This window comes from Gorilla gorilla, chromosome 1 (assembly GCF_029281585.2).
Source record: "Gorilla gorilla gorilla isolate KB3781 chromosome 1, NHGRI_mGorGor1-v2.1_pri, whole genome shotgun sequence".
Taxonomy (NCBI): domain Eukaryota; kingdom Metazoa; phylum Chordata; class Mammalia; order Primates; family Hominidae; genus Gorilla; species Gorilla gorilla.
The window spans coordinates 124,276,094-124,301,579 of NC_073224.2; the positions used below are offsets into that span (position 1 = coordinate 124,276,094).

General features: G+C 43.8%; 1 protein-coding gene across 2 annotated transcripts in view; it reads right to left on the reverse strand.

The window, feature by feature from the left end:
- LOC115932735 (putative neuroblastoma breakpoint family member 7) overlaps positions 1-25,486 on the reverse strand; it is a 52,187-nt gene that overhangs the window by 5,701 nt on the left and 21,000 nt on the right. Inside the window, exons 4-20 of one of the 2 annotated variants that reach the window (XM_063698387.1) lie at positions 24,610-25,104; positions 21,610-21,758; positions 20,822-20,851; positions 19,280-19,433; positions 18,968-19,177; positions 17,081-17,183; positions 16,033-16,247; positions 14,907-14,979; positions 13,831-14,042; positions 12,111-12,162; positions 10,769-10,980; positions 9,733-9,784; positions 8,737-8,906; positions 8,055-8,106; positions 7,094-7,269; positions 6,008-6,059; positions 5,092-5,261 (exon numbers count right to left, since the gene is read on the reverse strand). In XM_063698387.1, coding sequence (XP_063554457.1) covers positions 5,092-5,261; positions 6,008-6,059; positions 7,094-7,269; positions 8,055-8,106; positions 8,737-8,906; positions 9,733-9,784; positions 10,769-10,980; positions 12,111-12,162; positions 13,831-14,042; positions 14,907-14,979; positions 16,033-16,247; positions 17,081-17,183; positions 18,968-19,142 — 1,714 coding nt within the window. In that variant the 5' untranslated portion in view covers positions 19,143-19,177; positions 19,280-19,433; positions 20,822-20,851; positions 21,610-21,758; positions 24,610-25,104. The remainder of the gene's footprint in view (positions 1-5,091; positions 5,262-6,007; positions 6,060-7,093; positions 7,270-8,054; positions 8,107-8,736; positions 8,907-9,732; positions 9,785-10,768; positions 10,981-12,110; positions 12,163-13,830; positions 14,043-14,906; positions 14,980-16,032; positions 16,248-17,080; positions 17,184-18,967; positions 19,178-19,279; positions 19,434-20,821; positions 20,852-21,609; positions 21,759-24,609; positions 25,105-25,486) is intronic. The other variant, XM_063698413.1, reaches the window with a different exon arrangement.

A 25,486-nucleotide genomic window follows, 5' to 3' on the forward strand; every position in this document is an offset into this window, starting at 1 on the left:
ACACAGGTCTCTCTTTCTGATCCTCTGCACTTGCTATTTAGAATGAATGTCTAGGAATGTTTTTAATTATCACTACTTGACTTTGTCACGTCATTTTATCCCTCTTTTCTAGACTACTGAGTCTTATTAAACTTATACTTTGAATATTCTTTGCATTTGCAGGAGAAAAGGGAAAACATTTTCTCAAACTTCTAAAGTACTGTAGTATTGTTAGTTGGGCAGGTAGGAAAAAGTGTTCAATAATAGATCAAGTGATAATTTAGGTTGTATTCTCCTTGGTTCTACCAAGCTTTCCTCTGTAGGGAGAGGATGGATGGAGCAGATCACCTGTGAAACCACAGCTGGGGTCAGGGCTGTGCACTGTGCACACTATTCACACGTTATTGTCGCCCACACACAGGATACATCCTTGTGTAATTTGAAGGGTGCATTCATTCATCTCAGCCCATCTGCATGGATGATTGTGGCCTCATCGGGCCATGTTTCATGATGCCCTGGCACAGCCGGCCCATATCAGAGGCATCTCACTTCTGAGGCATGTGTCTGACCATTTCCCTTCCTCTTTGTAGGAGCCCTGTCCTGGCTGGGCTGTTCCTGAGACAGAGCCCTGCAGCTTTACGGGGACTCAAGGATGGCCAAGTTGAGAGTAGAAACCCTGGGGACAGGGGCTGGGGATAGACTAAGACCTTTCATCCCCTCTGTGATCTTCCAGGGAGAGCCTCATGGAGCTGTAGGTCCCCCTGGAGGGACTGGAGGAGCCACTAGCTCTGCTCACAGACAAAGTGCACAGAGGTATTCCTCCTTCGGGAATCTGTGCCAGGGGCTGCAGGAGTTGTTTCTACCAGGCTAGCAACTTTTCTATTTCAACTTGAAATTATTCCAAATTAATTTCTACAAAAGAGAAAAGGGTGAGCACCCATGTTGGCTCAGCCCTGACAGATTCCCCCGCCAACAGAGAAATGACAGCGACTGTGCTCTGGAGTCAGGTTGATATGTGGCTTATGTTCCCACCGCGACTAGTCAAGACATCCTGGGCAAGTGAGTGGAACTTTCTGAGCCTCGGCGTCCTCAGCTCTAACATGGAGACACCACCGCCCACTTGGAAGTGTCCCTGGAGCACTGAATGAGTTACAGCAAGGACAGAGCTTGCTTAGCAAGGTGCCTGGCATACAGCAGATGCAAAGTCAATGTGTATTTTATTTCTGTTTCATGAATCGCTGTGATCCTAAGAAAGCCTTTGCTTCTTTGAAACTCAGGGAGGAATGGAAAACAGGAAAGGGGATGGTCCCAACATGAAAGACACTTACCAAAATAAGATAGAGGCCAACATTTTTGTTGCTGGTTTCTTTTCTTTTTCTTTCTTCTTTTTTTTTTTTCTTTTTTTGAGACAAGGTCTCTTTGTTGCTCAGGCTGGAGTGTGGTGGTACAATCACAGCTCACTGCAGCCTCAGCTTCCCAGGCTCAGATGATATTTCCACCTCAGCCCCCCGAGTAGCTGGGACTACAGGTGTGTGTCACCATGCCCAGCTAATATTTGTAGAGACAGGGTTTTGCCATGTTGCCCACACTGGTCTCAAACTCCTGAGCACAAGGAAGCCACCTGCCTCGACCTCTCAAAGTGCTAGAATTATGGAAGTGAGTCACTGCACCTGGCATTGTTGCTAATTTCATTATAACATATTCATATATTTTGGGGGACATCACAGAGTTACTCGCTCTTACTAGAAGATAATTTGATAGGTAAAACCCCCAACAATCAGGCCAGGCACGGTGGCTCATGCTTGTAATCCCAGCACTTTGGCAGGCCGAGGCAGGCGGGTCACCTGAGGTCAGGAGTTTAAGACCAGCCTGACCAACATGGTGAAGTCCCGTTTCTACTACAAAGGCAAAATTAGGCTGGGCACGGTGGCTCATGCCTGTAATCCCAGCACTTTGGGAGGCCAAGGCAGGTGGATCACCTGAGGTAAGGACTTCGAGACCAGCCTGGCCAACATGGTAAAACCCCATCTCTACCAAAAATACAAATATCAGCCAGACACGATCATGGGCGCCTGTAATCCCAGCTACTTGGGAGGTTCATTAATGAGAATCACTTGAACCTGGGAGGCAGATGTTGCAATGAGCAGAGATCGCGCCACTGCATTCCTGCCTGGGCAACAAGAGGGAGACTCCATCTCAAAAGCCAAAAATTAGCTGGGTGTAGTGGCGAGCACCTGTAATCCCAGCTACTCAGGAGGCTGAGGCACAAGAATTGCTTGACCCTGGGAGGCGGAGGTTGCAGTCAGCTGATATCAAAGCATTGCACTCCAGCCTGGGTGACAGAGTGACTGCGTCTCAAAAAAAAAAAAACAAAAAACAAAACAAAAAAACCCAAAAAACTCCCAACAATCCACATGACATTCCCAGAAAAAAAGTAAAAAAAAAAAAAAAAATAGAATGAGCAAGAAGAAATGAACATTGGATTGTTTTTTCTCTGCACATCCTGTGAAGCTGCTATCTCAAGGGGCACTTGCTCAGAGGAAGAGTTTTCTGGAAATCATGGGGATGGGAACCAGTCTGGTTTGTTCATCATTTAGGCCAGCACCTCATCAGGTATACGAGCTGTCAATGGTTTCTGTGAGAATATAGCACTGAAACCAACACATGCTTGAAACTACAATCCCACACATGTAAAAATCTACTAGAGCTCTATAGAGGATGCAAGCCATGGCCTTGCGTGGAGGAAGGGACACTAGACTGCTTCAGTGGAGGGAAGCCACCTCAGATGAAGTAGACAACAGTCCCCAACCTTTTTGGCACCAGGGACCGGTTTCATTGAAGACAATTTTCCACGGACCTGGGTAGGGGGGCTGGTTTTAGGATGATTCAAGCACATTACATTATTGTGCACTTTATTTCTATTATTATCACATTGTAACACATAATGAAACAATTATACAACTCACCATAATATACAATTATTGGGATCCCTGAGCTTGTTTTCCTGCAACTAGTTGGTCCCATCTGAAGGTGATGGGAGACACTGACAGATCGTCAGGCATTAGATTCTCATATGGAGCATACAACCTGGATTCCTCACATGCACAATTCACAATAGGGTTCAAGCTCCTATGAGAATCCAATGCTGCTGATGATCTGACAGGAGGCGGAGCTCAGGCAGTAATGCTGGCCCGCTGCTCACCTCCTGTGCATCATGGACCAACCCAGGTCCATGGCCCCGGGAGTTGGGGGCCCCTAAAGTAGAGAATCTAGCTTGGGACACAGAAATCATGAAACAGGCCTCCAAAATAATTGAGCAAGACTGCAAGCACATGTGGGTGGCCAGGAAATAGATAAGGGCGCTGCTCAGGGCATGCAGTTAGCAACATAATTTCAGAAAGGAGAGATGCCCTATCTTAAAGAATGACAGCATCTGATCTTCAGCAAACCTGATCAAAACAAGCAATGGCAAAAGGAGTCCCTATTTCATAAATGGTGCTGGGACAACTGGTTAGCCATATCCAGAAAACTGAAACTGGACCTCTTCCTTACATTTTACACAAAAATTAACTCAAGATGGATTAAAGACTTAAATGTAAAACCTAAAACCATAAAAACCCTAAAAGTAAACCTAGGCAATATAATTCAGGACATAGCCATGGGCAAATACTTCATGACTAAAACACCAAAAGCAACTGCAACAAAAGCCAAAATCAAAAAATGAAATCTAATTAAACAAAAGAGCTTCCCCACAGCAAAAGAAACTATCATCAGAGTAAACAGGCAACCTACAGAATGGGAGAAAATTTTTTTAATCTACCCGTCTGACAAAGGTCTAATGTCCAGAATCTACAAGGAATTTCAATTTATAAGAAAAAACAAACAACCCCATCAAAAAGTGGGGAAAGGATATGAACAGACATTTCTCAAAAGAATACATTTACATGGCCTACAAACATATGAAAAAAAGCTCATCATCACTGGTTATTAGAGAAATGCAAATCAAAACCACAATGAGATACCATCTCACACCAGCTAGAATGGATATCATTAAAAAGTCAGGAAACAATAGGTGCTGGCGATGCTGTGGAGAAATAGGAACGCTTTTACACTGTTGCTGGGAGTGTAAATTAGTTCAACCATTGTGGAAGACAGTGTGGCAATTCCTCAAAGACCTAGAACCAGAAATACCACTTGACCCAGCAATCCCATTATGGGGTATATACCCAAAGGATTATAAATCATTCTACTATAATGACACATGCACATGTATGTTTATTGCAGCACTACTTACAATAGCAAAGACTTGGAACGAATCCATATGCCCATCAGTGATACACTGGATAAAGAAAATGTGGCATATATACACCATGGGTTACTATGCAGCCATAAAAAAGAATGAGATCATGTCCTTTGCAGGGTGAATGACATGGATGAAGCTGGAAACCACCATTCTGGGCAAACTAACACATGAACAGAAAACCAAACACCGCATGTTCTCACCCCTCGATGGGAGTTAAACAGTGAGAACACATGGACACTGAGAGGGGAACACACACACACCAGGGCCTGTCGAGGGTTGGGGGGAAAGGGGAGGGAGACCATTGGGAGAAATACCTAATGCATGCGGGGCTTAAAACCTAGATGATGGGTTGATAGGTACAGCAAACCACCATGGCACACGTATAGCTATGTCACAAACCTGAACATTCTGCACATGTATCCTGGACCTTAAAGTAAAATAAAATAGAATAATAAAATAAAAAAAGAAGGACCGTTATACAAATTTCTCCAGGTGAGCTACTGTTGTCAAGATTTTGCAATGACCCCTCACCATTCCTCTCTCTGTCCTGTTTGGATACCCACAGCCTGCTCTTGTGAGAAGATGCCAGGTGACAGATGAGTCACTTGGGACAAGAGAAGAGGATGTTCCACCTTGTGGATGTCTGTGCTTAAAACTAGATCCAAGAGCCAGATTCAAAACAAGCTCAGTATACAGGGCCTGCCTACAGAGATGACCTGTCTCAGCTGCACAAGTTGCAGAAAGCAAAACAGAAGGAGGCTGCCTAGGAGAACAGTGGGGCTTTGTGACCTTCAAGCTGGAGTACTCACAGGCTATATCCAGAGCACAGCAGGCAAGCTGATCCTCCAATGAGTACAAGGTGCCACTATCAGCCTGGTGGCAGTCATATAGGTCATGGGGAACTGAAGGAGTCAAGTAAACTTCCTCCAAGGAGTTCTCTGGGACCTCCTGCTCCACCTCTAGCAGCTCCCGTCTCAGCCTGGTGGGTAAAGACAACATAAGATAAACACCAGAGAGAAACAAAACCACTGCACCCAGCTGGTTCTATAGGAAGGCCCACAGGAGGGGCTGGAGGAAGCAAAAGACAGTCCCCTCAGAGAGATACAATGATGCTTCCCTGTCTCGGCAGGAGACAGAGAGCAGCAGGTGCTCAGTGCACTGGGCAGACAATGAGCTGGGGAGGAAAGAGATGGAACGATCCCTGTGCGAAACTGCCATGACACAGTGCATTCAGCACTTTTGCATACATTTTGTTGAAATTAGCATCAGTGGCCAAATGAATACAGGCTCTCAAGTCTTCACAGACAGTTAGTGCATCCTCAACATCCCTTGCTCTCAATATTGTAGCAGGATGTGAGTAATTTTCACTCACTTTCCTGCTATCAAATACTTGCAAATATGGTATTGTCAAAGAGGCAGATATGAGATATGCACCTCACCTTCACTTTAAGCAAAAAGGACAGAAAAGAGGACTGCAGAAAATGTCTGTGACTTATCAGTTCAACAGAGTCAACTGAATGCAGATTAGTACAATTGGCAGGGATTAATAAGGAGAAAATACAAATACAGGTATACAATGAACAGAGTCAACATTATGAACATGGCTATTTTATGATTGGCTGAACAGATGAAACAGGTATATTCAGCACACTCGCTGATTTTCCCTGCATGTGGAGTCTCCAGGTGTCAACACTGAATTAACTGTCCATGATTCCTCAGAGTTACCTGGGGCATGGTGGGTCTTGGTCTGCTAGCTCCTCTTGATCCTTTCTAATTTCTGCAAATAAATTCAGACAGGGACAGAGACATTAAGCAGGTTCCCCTACACACACAAACAATCCACTGTACAATCCTAACATAGGAGCATCAGTTTCCTCAGTGGGAGAACAGAACACTGTGAGAGAAATATTCCAGGAGGCCTGAGGTCCTGTCATGAGAGAGGTGTCCTGGGTTTCTTCCCTGAGCCTAGGGGTGAAATCTCCCTGTTCTGGTAGATCATCATCCCAATATCATCACTCCTGATTTCATGCAAACTGTTATGCAATATTTTTTACACCAATTCAAAGCAAATATCCCAACTGCTTTCTGGTGGAAAATTGCAATATCTAGGCTTCTCTCATTAAATACCCACATTGTTCATGGTTGCGAGGATGTTAGACACTGAAATTAGAATGAAGGGGGGAATCAACAGACTCTTGAATCAAAATGAATCTTTGGTGCTACAAAGAAACATTGGCTATTCATGGGATCTAGGAGTGACAAGGCCCAGTCTTGCTTCTGCAAACATAACAAAAGGGAACGGACTGCTCAGCTAAGACAGGCCAACATCGAAGACACAGAGAATGAGGCTTGGTTCATCGAAATCTGGGTATTATCTTTAACAGAAATGTAGTCAAAGATGGCACTGACCTTGGGCAGGCACAGAACCTGAAGGAAAATGGTTGGGAAAAGAAACCTGTAAGGATCACAATAGCTGGCAAGACAAAGTTTATTCAGATTAAGAGGCCTGATAGACACCTGTTGGGCATGTGTTGCATACATTGGTGTGAATTTTTCACACCTGCCTGAGGTCCAGCATCCTAACAATTGGTCCAGGATGCCACAGGAATGGCCTGAGACTAGGAAGAGGCCAAAGCTCATGGACCCATCTTACATCTGTGTTTCAGCCTCGACTCCAGAGTGATGCAAAACTACATGTATATCTAGGTCCAGCCCGCAGTGATGACAACTCTCAGCCCAGCCAGGGGTGGGAGGCCCAAGGCTTCTGGGGTCCACCTGGGACTTATATCATCTTCACAATGGAGTACTCACTGTCTACGTCAAAAGCCACGCAGGCTTGCTGTGCCTCTAATGAATGCAGGGCACTCCTCATATCAGACTGGTAGGAGCCAGTCAGATTAGGAAGGATTGGAAGAGTGGAGTCAGCTTCATCCCATGCCTCCTGAGGGACTTCATGCTCCTCCACCTCTGGCAGTTCCCTATTGAGCCTGTTGGGGTAAGAAGGTCTAAAAATTAATCCATGGAAAATCAGGTGCCACAGAATTCTAACTGAATTTGGTGGAAGGCTTGAGACAGTGGTTGCAGAAATCAGAGGTGGGAATCTATTTAAAAGGAGGAAAAGTATCCTCTAATTTGTGGGATCAAGTGTGGCTTCCAAACGGTTGTGGGGCTGTGCTCAGGGAACTGGCCAGATTATAAGGTGATAGGGAGGGAGAAAGGAAGCCCTCTACTATCACCCTCATGTCACACAGTATGGAGAGATTACTAAAGCAGTGGCTTCAGTGGTTTTGCATAAAATGAGTTGAAGTTGATATGCAATAGCCATATGAATATAGCATTAGAGGAATTTTAGACTCCAAAACCTTTTGCCTTCAGGCAGGCCTCTTATTCTCAATATAGTGAAAGGCTATGATTTTTTTAAGTTCTTTTCCTATTGCCAAAGTCCTAAAACATGATAAGGAGAAACAAGCCAAAATCGAGTCTGCATCACACTGGTTGTGGCCCTGCACCCAAGAGAGAAGGGACAATTGCAGGGATTCCCTAGTCAGGTGTGCTGACCTGAGTAACCAACTGCAGGTTATTAAGTGTAAGAGGGAGTAAGTAATTGGAACCTATGCAGGTACCACCATGAAAACAGACAACCTTATAACTAGGGATAATTTGTGACTAGCTGAAAGGATAGATAGATATATATAGCACTTTCTGTTTTACCTAGATCTGGAGTCTCCAGCTGTCAGCAGTGAATGAACAGTCTATAGTATCTGAGACTTACCTGGGGCACAGTAGTTCTTGGTCTTCCATCTTCTTTTGGTCATTTAGATTTTCTACAAATAAATTCAGACAGAGCTGTCACATTAAGCTAATTCCCCTGCACACATGTCCAATTCACTGTCCAATCCTATCACAGAGACATCTAACTTTCCAATGTGAGAACAGGATACTGCGAGAGACATATTTCAAGAGGCATAATGTCGTGTCTTGAGAGAAGTGGCTTGTTGGCTTTCCTGAGCCATGGGGCAAAATCTCCCTGTGCTAGTAGGCCATCATCCCAACATCCTCCATTCTGACTCTGGCCAAACAGTGAAGTAATCCTTTTCCCCACAGACTCTAGGTAAATAGTTAAACTGCAGTGTAGGAGAGAGACTGTAATATTCCGCTTTCTTCACCAAATACTCAGGTTTCGATGATTTAGAACAGGGGCCCCCAATCCCCGGGCCACAGACCAGTACTGATACATGGCCTGTCAGGAACCGGGCCTTACACAAGGAGATGGGCAGCAGAAGAGACAACATTACAGCCTGTGTTGCTGAGCTCCAGCAAATCAACCTGTGTCTGTGAGTCATCCCACACGCAATGACAGGTCTTAGTCCAGCCAGGGGTGCGAGGTGCAAGGATTACAAAGTCTACCTGGGGCACCAATTGGAGATTTATCATGTTCACAATGGAGTACTCACTGTCTACAAGAGCCAAGCTGACTTGCTTTTCTTCAAAAGAGTACAAGGTTCTCCTATAAGGCTGGCAGGAATGAGTCAGGTCAGGAAGAACAGAAGCAATCAAATAACATCCATCCAGTAACTCCTGGGGGACTTCATGCTTGTCCACCCTCAGCGATTCCCTGCTGACCCTGCAGTGTAGGAAAGACTAAAGATTAATCCAAAAAGTTTCAGAGCCCTAGCTGGATTTCATGTGAGGCATGAAGGAGTGATCACAGAAAGCAAATGGTCAACCCATTAAAGAGTTAAATATTCTCCTCTTCTTGGTGGGTCACAGTGTGGTTGCCATGGGGTAGGTGAGCAATACAGAGAGAAGGAAAGAGAGAGATGAGAGAGAGAGAACCATCAGGTACTCCGTGAATTGACCAGATTATGATTTTCTGAGGAAGGAGACTGAGTGTTTCTGTATTGTACAGTCATGACTTACTGATTATCATGTCCCGTAACAGTGGCTTCATTTTTTTTCTTAAATGATATTGAATTTTATATGTAGTGGCCAAGTAAACACAGATTTTGAGGCATTATAATATCTCCCAAAATCTCATGTCATCAAGTCCCCTTTCTCTCAACATTGTGGCATGGTATAATAATAATTTTTCCATCAAGTTTTCTTGCTATGAGATACTCACCACTGTGCTAACACAAAACCAGCAGAAAGCAGATATGCATCTCAGGGTGGTTGAAACCATAAGAAGAACATATCTGCTTGCAGGAAATCTCCGTGACTGATTAGTTGTTCACAAGCTTGACTGGTTTTGTGTACTGAACTTCAGAAGTTAATAAGAAATGGCAAATAATACAAGTATCACAATGAAAACATAAAACTTTGTTCAAAAGGATCATTTCTGGTTGGCTGAAGGCATTAATTACATATATTCAGGACTTTCTGGTTTTCTGTGGGTATGAGTCCTACAGCTATCACCCCTGAATTGACAGTTCCTGATTTTTCTCAATTACCTGGAAGCAACTGTTTCTTGTCTTTTCACCTCTTCAAGACCATATTGCTTTTCTGCCAATAAATAAGAGAAAACCTGTCACATGAACTTGATCCCATTCATACATGCACAAACTTGTGTCCAAACCTACACAGTGGCATAAATATACTCAGTGTAATAACAGCCTATTGTGAGAGGAACTTTCCAGGAGACCTCAGCACGAGCCTTGTGAGAAGTCACTAGGTTTACTTTCCTGAGCCATGGAGCAAATCTCCTTAACATAACAGGTCATCATCACAATCCTTTCTGTCCTGAGCCACAGCAAACTGTTAAACACATCCTTTTTACTAAGAGATTCTGAGGATCCACTTCAATGCTTTCTAGGAGGCTTACTGCAGTATTCAGCATGTTTCCTTCTGATAAGTTACTGTTGGTGGTTTTGTAGAATTCACATTTAGATGGATAGATTAAATCAAAACAATCTCTCATGCTGTGCAGAAACATTGGCCTTTCATCTGGTAAGGAGTTCCAGGGCCCAGCCTTCTTTCAGAGAAACATAGAGAGTCCAATAGTGGTGTTCATGTTCTGGTACTCAGAGACTTCTTAGCTAAGATAAGCCAACTAAAAAGAGAGAGTGTCTAACCTGAGAGAAGGGAACAAGGGTAATGACATCTCCGGGAATATAGAAAAGGCTGCCAATGGCCTTGGACAGCATGGAAACTCAGACTGGTTGGGAGGGAAAAGTAGAAGATCCCATGTGAGATGACAGATTCAATCTAAATTGGGAGGACTGATGGATAAATCCTGCACCCAGGTTGCAGGGGTGCGTGTGAATTTGTCGGGTCAACCTTGGGTACAGTGATTTGCTAGTGGGGCAAAGATGAAAGACGACATGTGATTTTGGGCTAGGATTGAACAACTCTCTGACTCATGGGATGCCTTCTTCAAACTCAATCCTAGAGCCTGGTTCTAACCAGTATATGAGTATAGGGTCCTCCTGAAGGTACAGCTTCTGTCTTTCTAGACAGGTTGTGGGGTGCAAAGAATAGGAAGCCTACCTGGGAAGCCAAGTGGAGTTTCTTCCCCTTTGTAATTGGAGTGTTCGCTGGCTACAACCTGAGCAGAGCAAACTTTCTGTTCATCCAGTGCCAAGAAAGTGCCTTCACAAGGTTGGTAAGATTGGGACATATCATGGTGACTATAAGAAGTCAAAACACTGTCCTCCGGGGAGTCCTGCAGGACTTCCTTCTCTTCAGACTCCTGCAGCTTCCTGATGAGCCAGACAGGAGAGGAGTGACAAGAGGGATTATACACCACAGCATCTCAGGTGATTTCATGGTACACATAAGGGAGTGGTCACAGAAAGCAAAGCGGTAGTGTCCTCCAAGAGAGAAAAACAAATCCTTCTAAATGTGGGGTGGAGTATGACTGCCCTGGGGACAGAGCAAACATGAGCAGCAGGTGCTCAGTGTGGTTGCCACAAATGAGCTGCTGCAGGAGGACCCAGACTCCTCCTGTAAACTGCGATCACAACTTGCAGCGCAGAGAACTGACACAGGGCTTCGCTTCCCATGCCTGAATGTGCTGATGTTTACATGCAGCACCCAAGCAAACACAGCACTTCAGGCATTTCAGATACACACATCTTGTCTTTTCAAAGCCCATTTTTAAAGTATTTTGACACAAATTATCATTTCCTTGTTTTGTAATGAAATACTTGCCAGCATGCTGACATCAAACACGTAGAAAGCATGCATGCATCTCACTCTGGATTAACCACACAGGACAGAACAGGTGACATCCCTGAGTTTGGTGAGTTCACCTGGCTCAATGGATTGCATGTTCCTATGCAATGCAAGAGGGGGAATAAGAAATTGCAACCTGGCTGAGCACTGTGGCTCACGCCTGTCACCCCAGCACTTTGGGAGGTCGAGGCAGGCAGATCACGGGGTCAGGAGATCGAGATCATCCTGGCTAACACGGTGAAGCCCCGTCTCCACTAAAAATACAAAAAAAAAAATTAGCTGGGTATGGTGGCGGGTGACTGTAGTCCCAGCTACTCGTGAGGCTGAGGCAGGAGAATGGTGTGAACCCAGGAGGCAGAGCTGGCAGTGAGCCGAGATCACACCACTGCACTCCGCCCTGGGTGACAGAGCGAGACTCTGTCTCAAAAACTAACAAACAAACAAAAAAACAAAGAAATAGAAACCTACTCAAGTACCACAATCAAGAGGACAGCATTGTTAAAACAAATAATTTGCAGTTGAATGAATGGATGAGGCAGTTCTTTTCATCACTTTCTATTTTTCCCTGGATCTGCAGTCTCCATGTGTCACTATTGACACATGCAGTCTCCATGTGTCACTATTGAACTAACAGCCCACAAATCCACAGAGTTACCTGGGGAGCACTGGTGCTTTCCCTTCCTCTTCCTCCTGATCATTTTGATTCTCTGTAAACAAATTCAGAAGAGTAGGTCACATTAAGCAAATCACACTTCACACAAGACCAAATCAGTGTCCAGTCATAGCACAAGGACATAAATATTCTCAGTGTAAGAATGTGATATTCTGACAGGAACATTCTAATATGCCCTAGATTAAGTCTTGACAGAAGTAGATGAGCCTGCTTTTCAGCTCCGTGGGGCAAAATCTCCCTCATCTGGTAGATCTTAATCTTATATCCTCTGCCCTAAGTCAGCACAAACAATTAAAACATTTTCCCTAAGATCTTCAAAAATTGCCCTAACAACTTTCCATAAGTGTTTCTGCAATACTGATTTATCTCTTCATATATCATGGTCAATGAACAGTTAGAGAAATTTATATAGAAAACTGAACTGATGGATGAATTCTAACAACTTTTCTTTAAAAAGAATCTGTGGGGCCGGCAGGGTGGCTCACACTTCTAATCCCAGCACTTTGGGAGACCAAGGCGGGCAGATCACTTGATGTCAGGAGCCCAAGATCAGCCTGGCCAACATGGTGAAACCCCACCTCTACTAAAAATACAAAAATTAGCCAGGCGTGGTGGTGCACACTGGAAATACCGGCTACTTGGGAGGCTGAGAATCACTTGAACCCTAGAGGTGAAAGTTGTAATGAGCTGAGATCACGCCACTGCACACCAGCCTGGTTGACAGAGTGAGACTCCATCATGAAAAAAAAAAAAAAAGAAAAAAGAAAGAAAAGAAATCCGTGGTGCTACATAGAAACAGTGGGCCACCCATGGGGTGAAGAACTCAGGACCCAGCCTTGCTTTATGGAAACTTATAAGCAAGATAAGGGTACAAGTGTTGATGTCCTGGTTTCAGTTGACTGTGTAGCTAAGATAAACTGGCTTAAAGGAGATCCAGACTGGAGATGAGGAGAATGAAACCAGGGAAACAACATCTTCAAATAAATGGACAAGGCTGTCAGTGGTCTTAGACAGGCAGAGAAACTCCACGGACATTGTTCACAGACACAAATTACACCATTGCAGCTGACAAGAGACATAGGAACCGAGCTCGGAGGCCTGACAGATACCTCCTGTACTCCTCCTGTACACAGGTAGCTATGCCTTTGTCACACCTGCCTCTGTTCCAATAACCTGATACTGCGGCCAGGATGACAAAGGCATGATATGGGCCAAGGAGGACAGAAAAGCTCTCTCACCCACCAGTATCTGTGTTTAATATTCCATCCTAGTTTCTCTTTCTCTCTCTCCTCTTTCACTTCTCTCTTTCTTTTAGACACAGGGTCTTGCTCTGTCGCCTAGGCTAGAGTGTAGCAGTACAATCACGGCTCACTGCAGGCTCTACCTCCTGGGCTCAGACGATTCTTCCACCTAAGTCTCCTGAGCAGTTGGGACTATAGGCATGCAGCACCACGCCTGGCTAATTTTTTGTATTTAATGTAAAGATGGGATTCACCATATTGTCCAGGCTGGTCTTGAACTCCTGATCTCAAGTGATCCACCCACCTGGGCCTCCCAAAGTGCTGTGATTATACCTGTGTCACCACACCTAGCTCCATCCTAGTTTCTGACTCAAACCAATATGTGTGTATACAGCCCATCCTCAGAATTGATCTTCCATAGCCTAGACAGAGGTATGAGACACAAGGAAAATAAAGGTTACCTGGGAGAATGTTTAAAGCATCCTGCCATTCATCGTGAGAGGATTCACTGTCTACAACCAGAGTTGAGTTGACTTTGTCTTCCTCAAATGTGATTTTGGTGTTTTTGTGAGGCTGGTTGGAGTCACAAGGGCTGTGGCTATTTGAACAAGTGATGGCACATTCCTCCAGTGAGTCCTCAGGGACTTCACTTTCTTCAGCCTTCTGCGCCTCCCTGATGAGCCAGGTGGGACAGAGATGACAGAAGATTAAACACAGAGGGATTGAACCCCAGGGAGTCCTAGCTGTTTTTGACAGGAGGCACAAGAGAGTGGTTCCAGAAAGCAAACAGGAAGTTCCCTTTAAGAGGGAACATGCAATCCTCTTCCCTTTGCAACAGAGCATGGCTGCCATGGGAGACAAAGAGGAAGAGAGGAGCTGGTGTTCATTGCACTGGACAGATAGGAACTGAGGATGAAGACTCAGCTATCCCTGTATGGTACAGACATGACACTTGGCACACACAGAGAAACACAAGAGCTGCCACACCCTGTTTCTAAGCTGAGTTGAATTTCACATACTGAGGCCAAGGAAATGCAGGCTTTGGACCCATTATAGACTCCAGACATGGTGTGCCTTCTAGGCCTTTTTATTTTAACACTGACATAAAATGTAAATTTTTTTGTCTAGGTACTTTTCTTGGTGTTTAAATTTGTTTGATACTTCCTAATTCCTCTGCTTGTTGCTGCTTTGCTATTTATCTTAGCCAACAAGAACCTAAAGACAACCATGGAGAAAGCAGCTTTGCACCTCCTCCTGGTTTCCACAACAGGGGAGAACACATCTTCTCTGTGTGTGCAGGAAATCCCTAGGGCTGGTGAGTTCATCTAGGGTCATGCTTACAGGCACCATGGAGACAATGGACAAGCATGTTAACAGGGCTATTTCCTTGCTGGGCGAGCACATGAAATCAGTGCACTCTGCGGCTTTCTTTATCCTGCATCTGGAATCTGTGACCACCTTCACCTCCCTTGTGTTCTTGCTGAGACATTTTCCATATTTTAACACCCATTACCCGCTCCTGATTATTCAGTCTTACCTACGGACAAGTGATTCCTGTACTTTATCAAGCTCCTCCGCTTTATCATTTTCATCCTCATTTTCATCATTTTCTGCAAATACAGAAGTGTTCGTTCAGATATTTCCCACTTCACACTCTGCAAGCACAGTCAGCCCAATGTGCACAGAGACATGAACGTCTATGTATGGGTCAGCATTGTACTGAAAGCCCTCATGTTTTATCTTTAACAAAATGCCCTGGCGTGGTTTCCTGATCCATCTGGAAATGCATTTCTCATCTGGTGGGCCACCATTAAGATATGGCCAAACACTCAAAAGACCTTTTGCTCCCCCATCACTGGAGGCTTGTGCAGTCTGTCTCTGGACTTGGGCAGCTGTCTCCCCCATCCTGCCACAGATCTTATTCCCAGGCACAGGCTTGGTGTCCTGTCACAGTTCGCATTTAGAACCTATCTATTTCTCTTAGAAGAAGACAGATAAACTTATCCCACAGTACTCTACACATCAGCGGACTTCAATGGCCCTCCATGTGGCTTCTGCTGTGTTATTCAGGGACATTCTCTGCATGGGGAGTGCTACAGTCTGAAGCACTTTCTACCACCAAATGCCACCACATCAAGTGCCTTCTCCAACACCACACGGCAAGGGGCTCTATCTCATTTTGAAAAGCAGTCATAAGTGTTCCGGCATTTGAATGCTAGAGACACTTGCAAGAGATAATGTGTCTGCCTTTGCAGATTGAGAGACAGAAACCCAGGAAAGATAAATCAATCACTCACCAACAGTTACTAAGAACATTGCTGAAGACATAGCCTGGGAACCTTCATTCTTAGTCAAGAGCTCTTTTCACTCTAACAAGCACCCTCCTTTCACAGCCTCCTTCCTGTCCTTTAAAACTAAATAGATGCTGCCTCTTGTTCCAAAGACCTACTTCCATTAAGGAAGGAGGCAGATTTGCAATACTGTGACCTCCAACCCCATGGGTTTCCCATCTCAGTTCTTACCCAGGAAGTCCTGATCATGTCATGGCCACATGTGTAGTAGAAAAAAACGCCACTGATACAACTGTCATTGTGGAGGTGTGGAGCTCTGGAGTCTCTCATAAGCCTGGGGTTTTGGGTCATCAGGGCCTATGGCCACCTTACCTGGGCTGAGCTTGTGGACAAGGTGCCGTGCTAGTCTACACCCCTCAGCCAGCTGTTCTCGGAGGTCCTGACCCTGGGACTTGTCCGGCTCATCCGGAGTGAGGAGGGCCTGGAGATGCTCATTCAATGAGCGGGAGGCATCTCTCCCTTCCCGTAACTTCTCCTTTAACTGGGTCAGCTCTCGTTCCTGAGAGTGAACCAGGACTTTATATTGCCTAAGGTGAGATAGTAGAGAAAATTTAACACGGAAAGGGATGAGTGATCAGTTCTAATATTGCAATAGAGATTTCTGATACAATGTCCTCAAGGAGACCTCCAAGCAGAAGGTCAGCACATGTTTAAAGATATGTCTGTGGCCAAGAGAAAGAATAAAAAATGGTTTACAGGTTTCCTCTCTATCAGAGAGGGCTCCTGTAAGATCCTCGATGATGTTCCAGCCATCTTTCTCTTCTGTAAACAAAAGTAGGTGTCTTCCTAATTCAGTTACAAAAAGACAACCTTTCACTTCCTCACTCTGGCCATGGACATTTCCATGTGAAAATACACATAGTGCCATCTTGTGGCCACTAGATACAAAGCCATGTACAGAAATGAGGCCAGGTGCAGATGGGGCAAATTGAAAAGACAAAAGAAGAAAAGAATGACAGGGTTGAGAAGGCAACACTGATTGAGTGGAAGAATGAGAAGCCGCAGTCAGTCTGGAGGTGATTCTGACTAAGGGTAAGTGGGGTGGTTATGGACACCATTTTGAGTATACTGAATGCTGCTGGGTGGTTCCCACTCCTTTGCTTAATTTTGTGTTATGCAAATTTCACCTCAACAATTACTTGTTTGAAAAAGAGAAAACAAGGCTCTGAGAAACAACTGCAACCCATAACTTATTATTATCCTTGTACTCTGTTTGATAAATATTTGTGTGTCATGAGCCTGCCATGGCAATTCCTGCCCTTCCCCTGGCCCAGCTTAGCTCTTATTTCTCCCCGCCAAGCTGCTGTACTTCAGAGATTTACAAACCTGCCCACCTGCCTGTCCCACGGGGCCCCCTCACCTGAGCTCCTCAGCTTGCTTGAGCTGCTCTGCAAGCTTCTCCTCCTTGAACTGCAGCTCTTCCCTCAGCATAGATTTTATGAGGTCTTTGCACTCCTCATACTCTGAGAAAAGACAGATGCACCTGCCTCAGTGGAAGGCTGGACATGCTGCTGTGGTCACTGCCTACAGGGCAGGAGCCAGGCCCATTCCAAGGACAAAACTGTCCCCAGTACCAGGGTCTAGATGGGGATTTCCACATCTTTACTCTTCAGTCTCCCGATTTTCTGGCATCTGATCCTCCAAAATTTAGAGACGAAGAAAGAGAACCTCAAGGGCACATCAAGGAAGTTGACAAGATGATTCAACCACAACGAAGTGGAGTCAGAATTCAAAGCCCCTGAGATCTGACTCTGAATGCGGGGCCACTTTCCCAAGCCTTGCAACCTCTCCTCTAAAACACTGCACTGGGGCATGAGGTAGTGATTTCCCGCACAGGTGGGAAGGCCCCTAGGACTGTGGGACTGATGGTTTCCCTTTTACTGGGAATTTCAAGGACAAACATGTCAAAGGTTTTAACAATCTTTGATTTTTAAATCTTATCTTTGGATATGATTTTAAGAATCATATCTGAAGCATAAAGCATGAGACATAAGACCATAAGGCCATGAAGGAAATATGCCCAAATTCCAATAAAGTTTGTGTTAATTTAGAAACAGTAGAATGAAGAACTAAAAGATAGTGTTTACTCTGTGCCAATAAGTGTTCTAGGACATTGACAAGAAATAGCTCATGTAATTCACTGCAGCAATTTACAGAGGTAGGTATCATTGTAGTACTCTCTGAACAGATGAGGAAACTGAGGAAAAAACAAGACAAACAACTTGGATGGAGCCCAGGAGACAGGCCCAGGGTCTCTGCTCTGCACACTGCACTGCTACCTCCACACATTCTTGGGTGCGATCTTTCTTCCTCTTTAGGAACAAGAGCCTGTGCCCCAGGAAGCAGGACTGCCCTCTCACCAGGGTACTGTCTGCTTTCTTTTTCTTTCTTTTTTTTTTTCTTTTCTTTTTTTTTTTTTTTTTTGTCAAGTCTTGCCCTGTCCCCAAGGCTGGAGTGCAATGGTGTGATCTTGGCTCACTGCAACTTCTGCCTCCCGGGTTCAAAGGATTCTCCTGCCTCCGCCTCCCAAGTAGCTGGGATTACAGGCACCTGCCACTACGCCCAGCTAGTTTTTATATTTTTAGTAGAGACGGGGTTTCACTATTTTGGCCAGGCTGGTCTCAAACTCCTGACCTCGTGAACCGCCCGCCTTGGCCTCTCAAAGTTCTGCGATTACAGGAGTAAACCACCACACATGGCCCCTACTCCCAGCTCTCGATGCTGTCACTTATAGGTACCACAGGATCTATTAGGAGCAGAGTCTCTTGAAGCTCCTCAGAGCAGGTACTGGGTACTAACACCATGTTTACCCCAGGGTCCCTAGAACAGAGCTTTGCCTATTGGGCCTCAACAGAAGCTTGAAATGAATAAAAGTTCACTAGTCCCAGACATTTAGAACAACAGAATATATGTTATTTGTCTGCAGGATCTTATCTGGTACAGAGAGGATTCTTGAAAACATGATTGAGCCTCTTGGAGAAAACAGGTCATTCTGTGCCTGTGTCAGAAATCAATAACTGGGATTTTAACTCTAGTCCTACACCCACCTGACTGCAAACATGGAAATTTGCTAAATACCTTGCTACCTCTGTCTTCCAAATTAAACAAAATGTTAAAATACCCATTTCTATTTTCCTAGAAGTACGGGAAGGATGAAATTACTTTTGATGGAGAGAGCATTTAGTGTCTCAGAGAGAAGACAGGACATCGTTCATCACTTTCATGATGGTGAGCCTATAGATCTTACTGTATTTGTTCTGCTGGTTGGCCAGGAAGCCGGCCACTTGAGTTACAAGAAATTTCTGTTTCATGTTTCTGAACTGTTGTTTGTTCTCTGCCAGCTGGGGGCGCAATTTCTCATTGATTTCTAGAATGTTCATCTCTGCTTTCTCACTGGACCAGGGGTCGGCAGATACCACCATGCTGACGTTTGTGGCAGAAGAAGTGGAGCCAGGGACTGCGGAGAAGAAACCCAAACATATGATGGGTTAAAAACTGGTGAAATCGAATAGGTTTAATCAGGACTGAGGAAGGTCAGTAACTGAAATTCTTAACTTACTGTTGTGAAAAATGTGATCACTCCCCACAGCACTTTAGGATCCTTCACCACAAAAACAAGGTTCGAGATGCCTGAACTCGAGCTGAAAGCACTGCCAGTAGCTCAGACTCTGACAAGAGTGAGGTAGATTGTGGCCAGCATGCCAGGCAACCGTCTGCAGTTGCAATAACAGAATTAGAAGGTGGGGGTGTCATGGAATCTTAGGAGCCCTGCATTCCAACTGCCCAGGCTTTGCTGAAACACAGGCACCCTGGTCTCACTTGAGGGTCACCACCAATGGGGATCATTCCTTCAGCATTCACTCTCAGTATTCGTGCACCCTTATGACAATGCCACAGACCCATCTCTTTCCCACTACATCTAAGCGTATTCCTCCTGTTCATCTTTTGTCTGTACAACATCAAGGCAGAAACTGTTTCCCAGCAGGGTATTTTTTTTTATGGTAGTCAGGAAGTCACCCCACCTGCTCTAAGTTAAAACAGATCTTAAGCCTTTTCCACAGGTGTAAGATATCAAACTTTTAGCCTGCCCTGATATCCTCTGGGTCTTCTGCAGTTTTTTCTGTATCCACTAGAAAGTGAAAGAATAATTCGTTTTTTAAAAATGTTTTCTTTCCTGTCTCAGTATTCTTCTTGCTGCATCCCATGGTTATGTTGATTTCTTTTTCTTACTGGGGCACCATCTTGGCTTTTCATTACGCTCTAGACCAGTTTGACATCCCTACGTCCAAAGCTCTTCCTCTACGTGGGTTGATTTGTTTTTTAATGTCTCTGAGCACTACATTTTATACTTGTCACTTATAAATGTCATTCTAGTGCCACAAGAGCTCTTTTCAAGACATCAAGTGATCAAAATCATTTATATAGAGAGATCTCCTGAAAACATGTGTGACCATCTATTTTGGGAAGTTTCATAAACTTGATGCTATTTTGTTGTTTCCATTTCATTTTCTCATATACTGAAAAGAACAGGGCCACGAACGGTTCTTATGGAATATGGTTTGATACATATTTTGCTGAGTTGGACTAACACCATTTGTTTTTGGTTGCATTCCACTAACAGAACATGGCAAGATAAGGTTATGGTCAGGGTTGGTTGGTGATCCTCAGTGTTGCTGTGCAGTAGAAGGTGAGTTTGAGGTTAGAGGAATGAGTAGGAAAGAGTGATACCCTGAACCACCTCCTCACTTTCTTAGCTTTCAACCCCACCTAGGTTTTGTGAGCCTGGAACTTGGGAGACTGTTCTGTAGCCCAGGTCTCCTAAGAGTGTGTGCAGTGGCTGTGACCCTGGGCTGCCCAGCATTCATGTGGAAGTGAAGGAAGGAGGACTGGATCAATCCCATTTGAAAGCATCCTTCTCTGCAGCCCACACCATCCTCCAATGACACTGTAAGTGTCCTGCTTTGAAATGTATCGAAGGCTTTAAATCAATGTATTTTCTGGGGTCTGGGAGGCCTGACATTCTGTGTCAGAATGAAAATCTATCAAGTTTCTTCATTTTAAAAGTGACAAAACTGCAGGTTCACAAAGTTACATGGCTTACTTGAGGTCACACAGGGATGAGTTTTCAGCACTGCCAGTAGAAGCAATCACAATAATTATTCAGTAATTATTCATAGGATCCATGTAATTCAGTAAATATTCACATAATTATTTAGTAGTTATTCATTGAACAATTCATACCAGGCATTTTGTTCAAAACTGTGCTAATATTTCCACAGTGTATTTTTATCATAATCCTATTATGGTAATGCTATTATCCATAAGTAACAGGTGATAAACCTGAAGATGAGGGATAGCTAATCATGTATTTGGCCATATTTCCATTTTTTGGTTTTTGGGATGCTGGATGAATGACCAGAATGAGTCACGGGAAGAGTATTCATTCCTGTATTATTTTCCAGGACAGAGGTGTGCCCTCCTAGAGTACTGGGACCAAAATTCGGAAGTGTCTGCAACCTTGCTTTAACAGTATGGGAAATAACCTCTATCACCTGGAATTTCCTTGGGACTTAGGAATATACAAGAGAAGTATGAGACGTGGGTCTTCCCTTGGCTGTGTTTAATTCACTCTTCTATGGAATACCAATGATTCTCACTAAGACTTTTGCCTTTTTATAACAACAATGTGTATTTTACTGAGAAGATTTTACTCTTTGCTCTATTTACAAAGAATAATTATGAGCAATGGTTTAGGTTTTATGCCCTGGACTTAATATTTTTCTGATTTCTGTTTTGAGATTAAATTCTCATGTAAATAGAAAAATACTTATTATTTCTCATAAGGCCAAGTTTGTTATTAGTTTGAGCTTTTGAAGATGAAGCACCAACTTTTGATTTTGTCTTTGTCTGTCCCCATCAGCACCACTCATTGTCTCTCAGTATGACCTGGACTTGTCCCTGCACTTACCCTTGTCCTGCTGAGCCATCTCCATGAACTGTCCAATTCCATCAGTGATTCAGGCTCCTCCCAAGGCTCTCTAAAATGGGCACAGGGAACAGGATGTCAGACACATTCCAGACACAAAGGCAACCCATACTGTAGAGCAGGCAGCTGTGTTCCCACTTCCCTAATGTTCCAGTGATGTCCTCAAACTGAAGGGAACACTTTTCCTTTTTAGGGGTCTGTTCTTCATGTCTCAATGCATCTGATCTAGTGAACACAACTGTCCTGAAAGTGAAAGAACCTGCTAAATTTCGAGTTTCTGGTTAGGTGGCTAAAATAGGTTTATAAGACTTCCTTACTTATCCATAACTGCTGAGGTTTGAATTCTTAGCAGTATGATTCCTTTTCTTGTAAGCTAAGCAGCTTAGGAAAGATTCGCCATGTTGCTGTGCAGGAAGAGGTAAACTTAATTTCTACTCAAAGCTGCTTGAATGTGAAACTAGGGCTTCCACTCTTCCAAAGTTGGACTGTCACGGCTTCAGGCATGTGTCCTGAAGGGCTCATGTCTCTGCTCTACTCAAAATAAAGTTTAAATGGAGCCCAGAAAGCCAGGTCTCCTTTACTTGTAGGTTCCCTCAACAGTTTCTCTGCTTTAGAGACTGCATTGAAAATATTCTTGTCCTGCTGTTGTGTTTTGGCTTTGGAATGATGTGATGCAGCTCAATGTGTCCTACCCCCAAGTTGATCAGAGTAAGAAACAGCTGGGAAAGTCAGTGCAAATACAAGTTCATCGTCCTCCTTGCAGGGATTCTGATTCAGAGGGCTCAGGTAGGGCCTGGAATGTGTTTGTTAACATGACTTAGATGTGCAGTCAATTTAGGGACCCACTGATAGCATCGACCTTACAGTTTATGGGATGATTCTTTCTGTTTTGCTGGTGAAGAAACTGAGGCACAGAGAGTCTGTAAGTTGCCCAAGTTCCCCTTGCTGTAAGTCCTGGAGCCAGATCTGAAGTGGAGCAGCCTCTTCCCCATCCCCTTCCCACATTTTCCAATTCAGTTGGGTCAGTTCTTTCCAAGTACCTGTTTCTCTCCCCTATACCTCATTTCTGAAAAAAGGAAAACTGGAATTTAATTTCTTTCATCTAATACATTTCCTTACAACATGCTGCCAGCATCACTTTTTTTTTCTTTCTTTCTTTCTTTCTTTTTTTTTTTTTTTTTTGAGACAGGATCTTGTTCTGTCACCCAGGCTGGAGTGCAGTGGTGATTATACATCACTGCAACCTCGAACTCCTGGGCTCAAGCGATCCTCCTGCCTCAGCTTTCCAAGTAGTTGGAACTCTAGGCACACATCACCATTTCTACTTAATTTTTTATTTTTCATAGAGACAAGGTGTTGCTATGTTGCTCAGGCTGGTTTTGAACTTCTGGCCTCAAGCGATCCTCCCACCTAGGCCTCCAAAAGTGCTGGGATTACAGGAGTGAGACACTCAGTCTGGCCCTGCAATGCTTTTGTTTTTGTTTTTGTTTTTGGGGTTGTTTTTTTTTGAATGAAAATACAGGACATGCAGATGTGGAAAGACACCTTGCTTAATTACTGTTGTTATTATTTCTACAGTATAATTCATATATCACAAAATTCGCCATTTTTTAAGCATACCTTTCAGTGTCTTTTACTATATTCCAAAAGTTTTGCAACGATCAGCACTGCCTAATTCCAGAATATTTTCATAATGCCAAAAAGCATGCCTGTACCTATGGGCAGTCACTCTCCAATTTCCCCCTTCTTGCAGTCTCTGACAACCACTAATCTACTTTCTCTATACATAGATGTAATTGTTCTGGGCACTTCCTCTATGTGGAATAACAAAGTGTGGCATTTTGCATCTGCTTCTCAGGATATTGTTCTCAAGTTTCATCCTTTTTAGCCTGCATCAGCACTTCAACTTTTTTTTTTTTTTTTTTTTTTTGAGATGGAGTCTCGCTCTGTCTCCCAGGCTGAAGTGCAGTGGCGCAATCGTGGCTCACTGCAAGCTCCGCCCCCTGGGTTCACGCCATTCTCCTGCCTCAGCCTCCCAAGTAGCTGGAAATACAGGTGCCCACCACCACGCCCAGCTAATTTTTTTTTTTGTATATTTAGTAGAGACGGGATTTCACCGTGTTAGCCAGAGTACTTCAACTTTTTTATGGCCAAATGATATTCCACTATATGGTTATACCTAATTTTGTTTATTCATCAACTGATGGTGGTTTATGTTTCCACCTTTTAACTATTATGAATAATGCTGCTATGAACAGCTTTGTACATGTTTTTGAGTGAACATCTGTTTTTCATTTTCTTGGTTATAAACCTAGGAGTGCAATTGTTGCATCGTATGTCACTTTATGTTTAACTTTTTTTATGTTTAACTTTTTGAGGAACTCACACACTGTTTACCAACCTCAGTGGCTATGCCATTTTACATTCCCAATAGTAACATATGAGAATTCCATATTCTCCATAATTTTCCAAGCATGTGTTGTCTTTATTTTTTTCTTAAGTCATACTAGTGGATGTGAAATGGTATCTCATTTTGGTTTAAATTTACATTTTCCTGATGATGAAAAACATTGAACATCTTTGCATGTGCTTCTTGGCCATTTGTGTGTTGGCTTTAGAGAAACCTCTACTCACAGCTTTTTTCCCATTGTTAAATTTGGTTGTTTGTCATTTATTGCTCAGTTATATGAATCCCTTGTATACTCTAGGTACTAGACCTGTGTCAAATATATAATTTGGAAATAGTTCTCCCATTATGTGGATTATCTTTTCACTTCCTTGACATATGTGTCCTTTGAAGCATATAAGATTTTTATTTTAATGAAGTCCATTTATCTATCTGTTTTTGGGTTGTTTGTGCCCACTTAAAAAAATGTCTAATCCAAAGTCACAAAGATTTGTACCTGTTTTCTTCAAGACATCGTTTTTTGAATGAGAACTTTCCTGGGTTTTAGTGGAGGGCGGACATTGTTTATTTATGCCTCCTGTCCATTACTCATGTTTCTACTGATTGTTATTCATATGCTCACCACCCTTCCATGGAGCATCCCATGGCCTGTAACAGAGCTCTGGGGACTGATATCCTTCCACTGACTTTGGCGCCGGTGAGAGCCCTGGTCATGTGGTTCAGCTTGGCCTTAACCCGACCCAGTTGCACATATTCCTCAGGGCCTTTAGAGTTGAAGTTGAGAGCCTCTCTGAGCACGCTTGCCAGCCCATGCTGTTCTAAGGCTGGAGCAAACTTCCTCAGTCTGTTCCAGAGAGAGCGGACTGCAGGGGTGGGACTCATTCAAGACATCTCTGGTGTTAGAAAGTAGACCTGTTTCAGGGTTTGGGGAAGATTGCTCAATATGAACTAGGTCCTCTTCAATTATTTTTACAGTATGTGTGTCTTCTTTCTAGAAACAAAGGAAGAATATTTATGTTAGAATATTTTATCTATTCTTTGTCAATTGTTGTTTGTCTACAATTCTAATGTGGATAAAGGAGAGCTCCGTGTAAATACATTCTTAACACTTAATTATGGTTCATGTCCACTGCCATGCGATCATATTTAAGTCTATGAACTATCCTGTTCCTTAAAGGTGGAGCTCCTCAAAGGTACGGTTGCTGGAGTGTCCTAGATGTCTCAGTGGCCTTTGGACAGGAAATGCCCAAGTGTACAGATGAGAGGATGGTTGCCTTTAACAGAGTCCAGCAACATAGCTTCTGAGAGCACATCCTGTACCAAGAAATTTGATACCCATCCCAAAGATGCCATATCTATACATTTAAATTTGG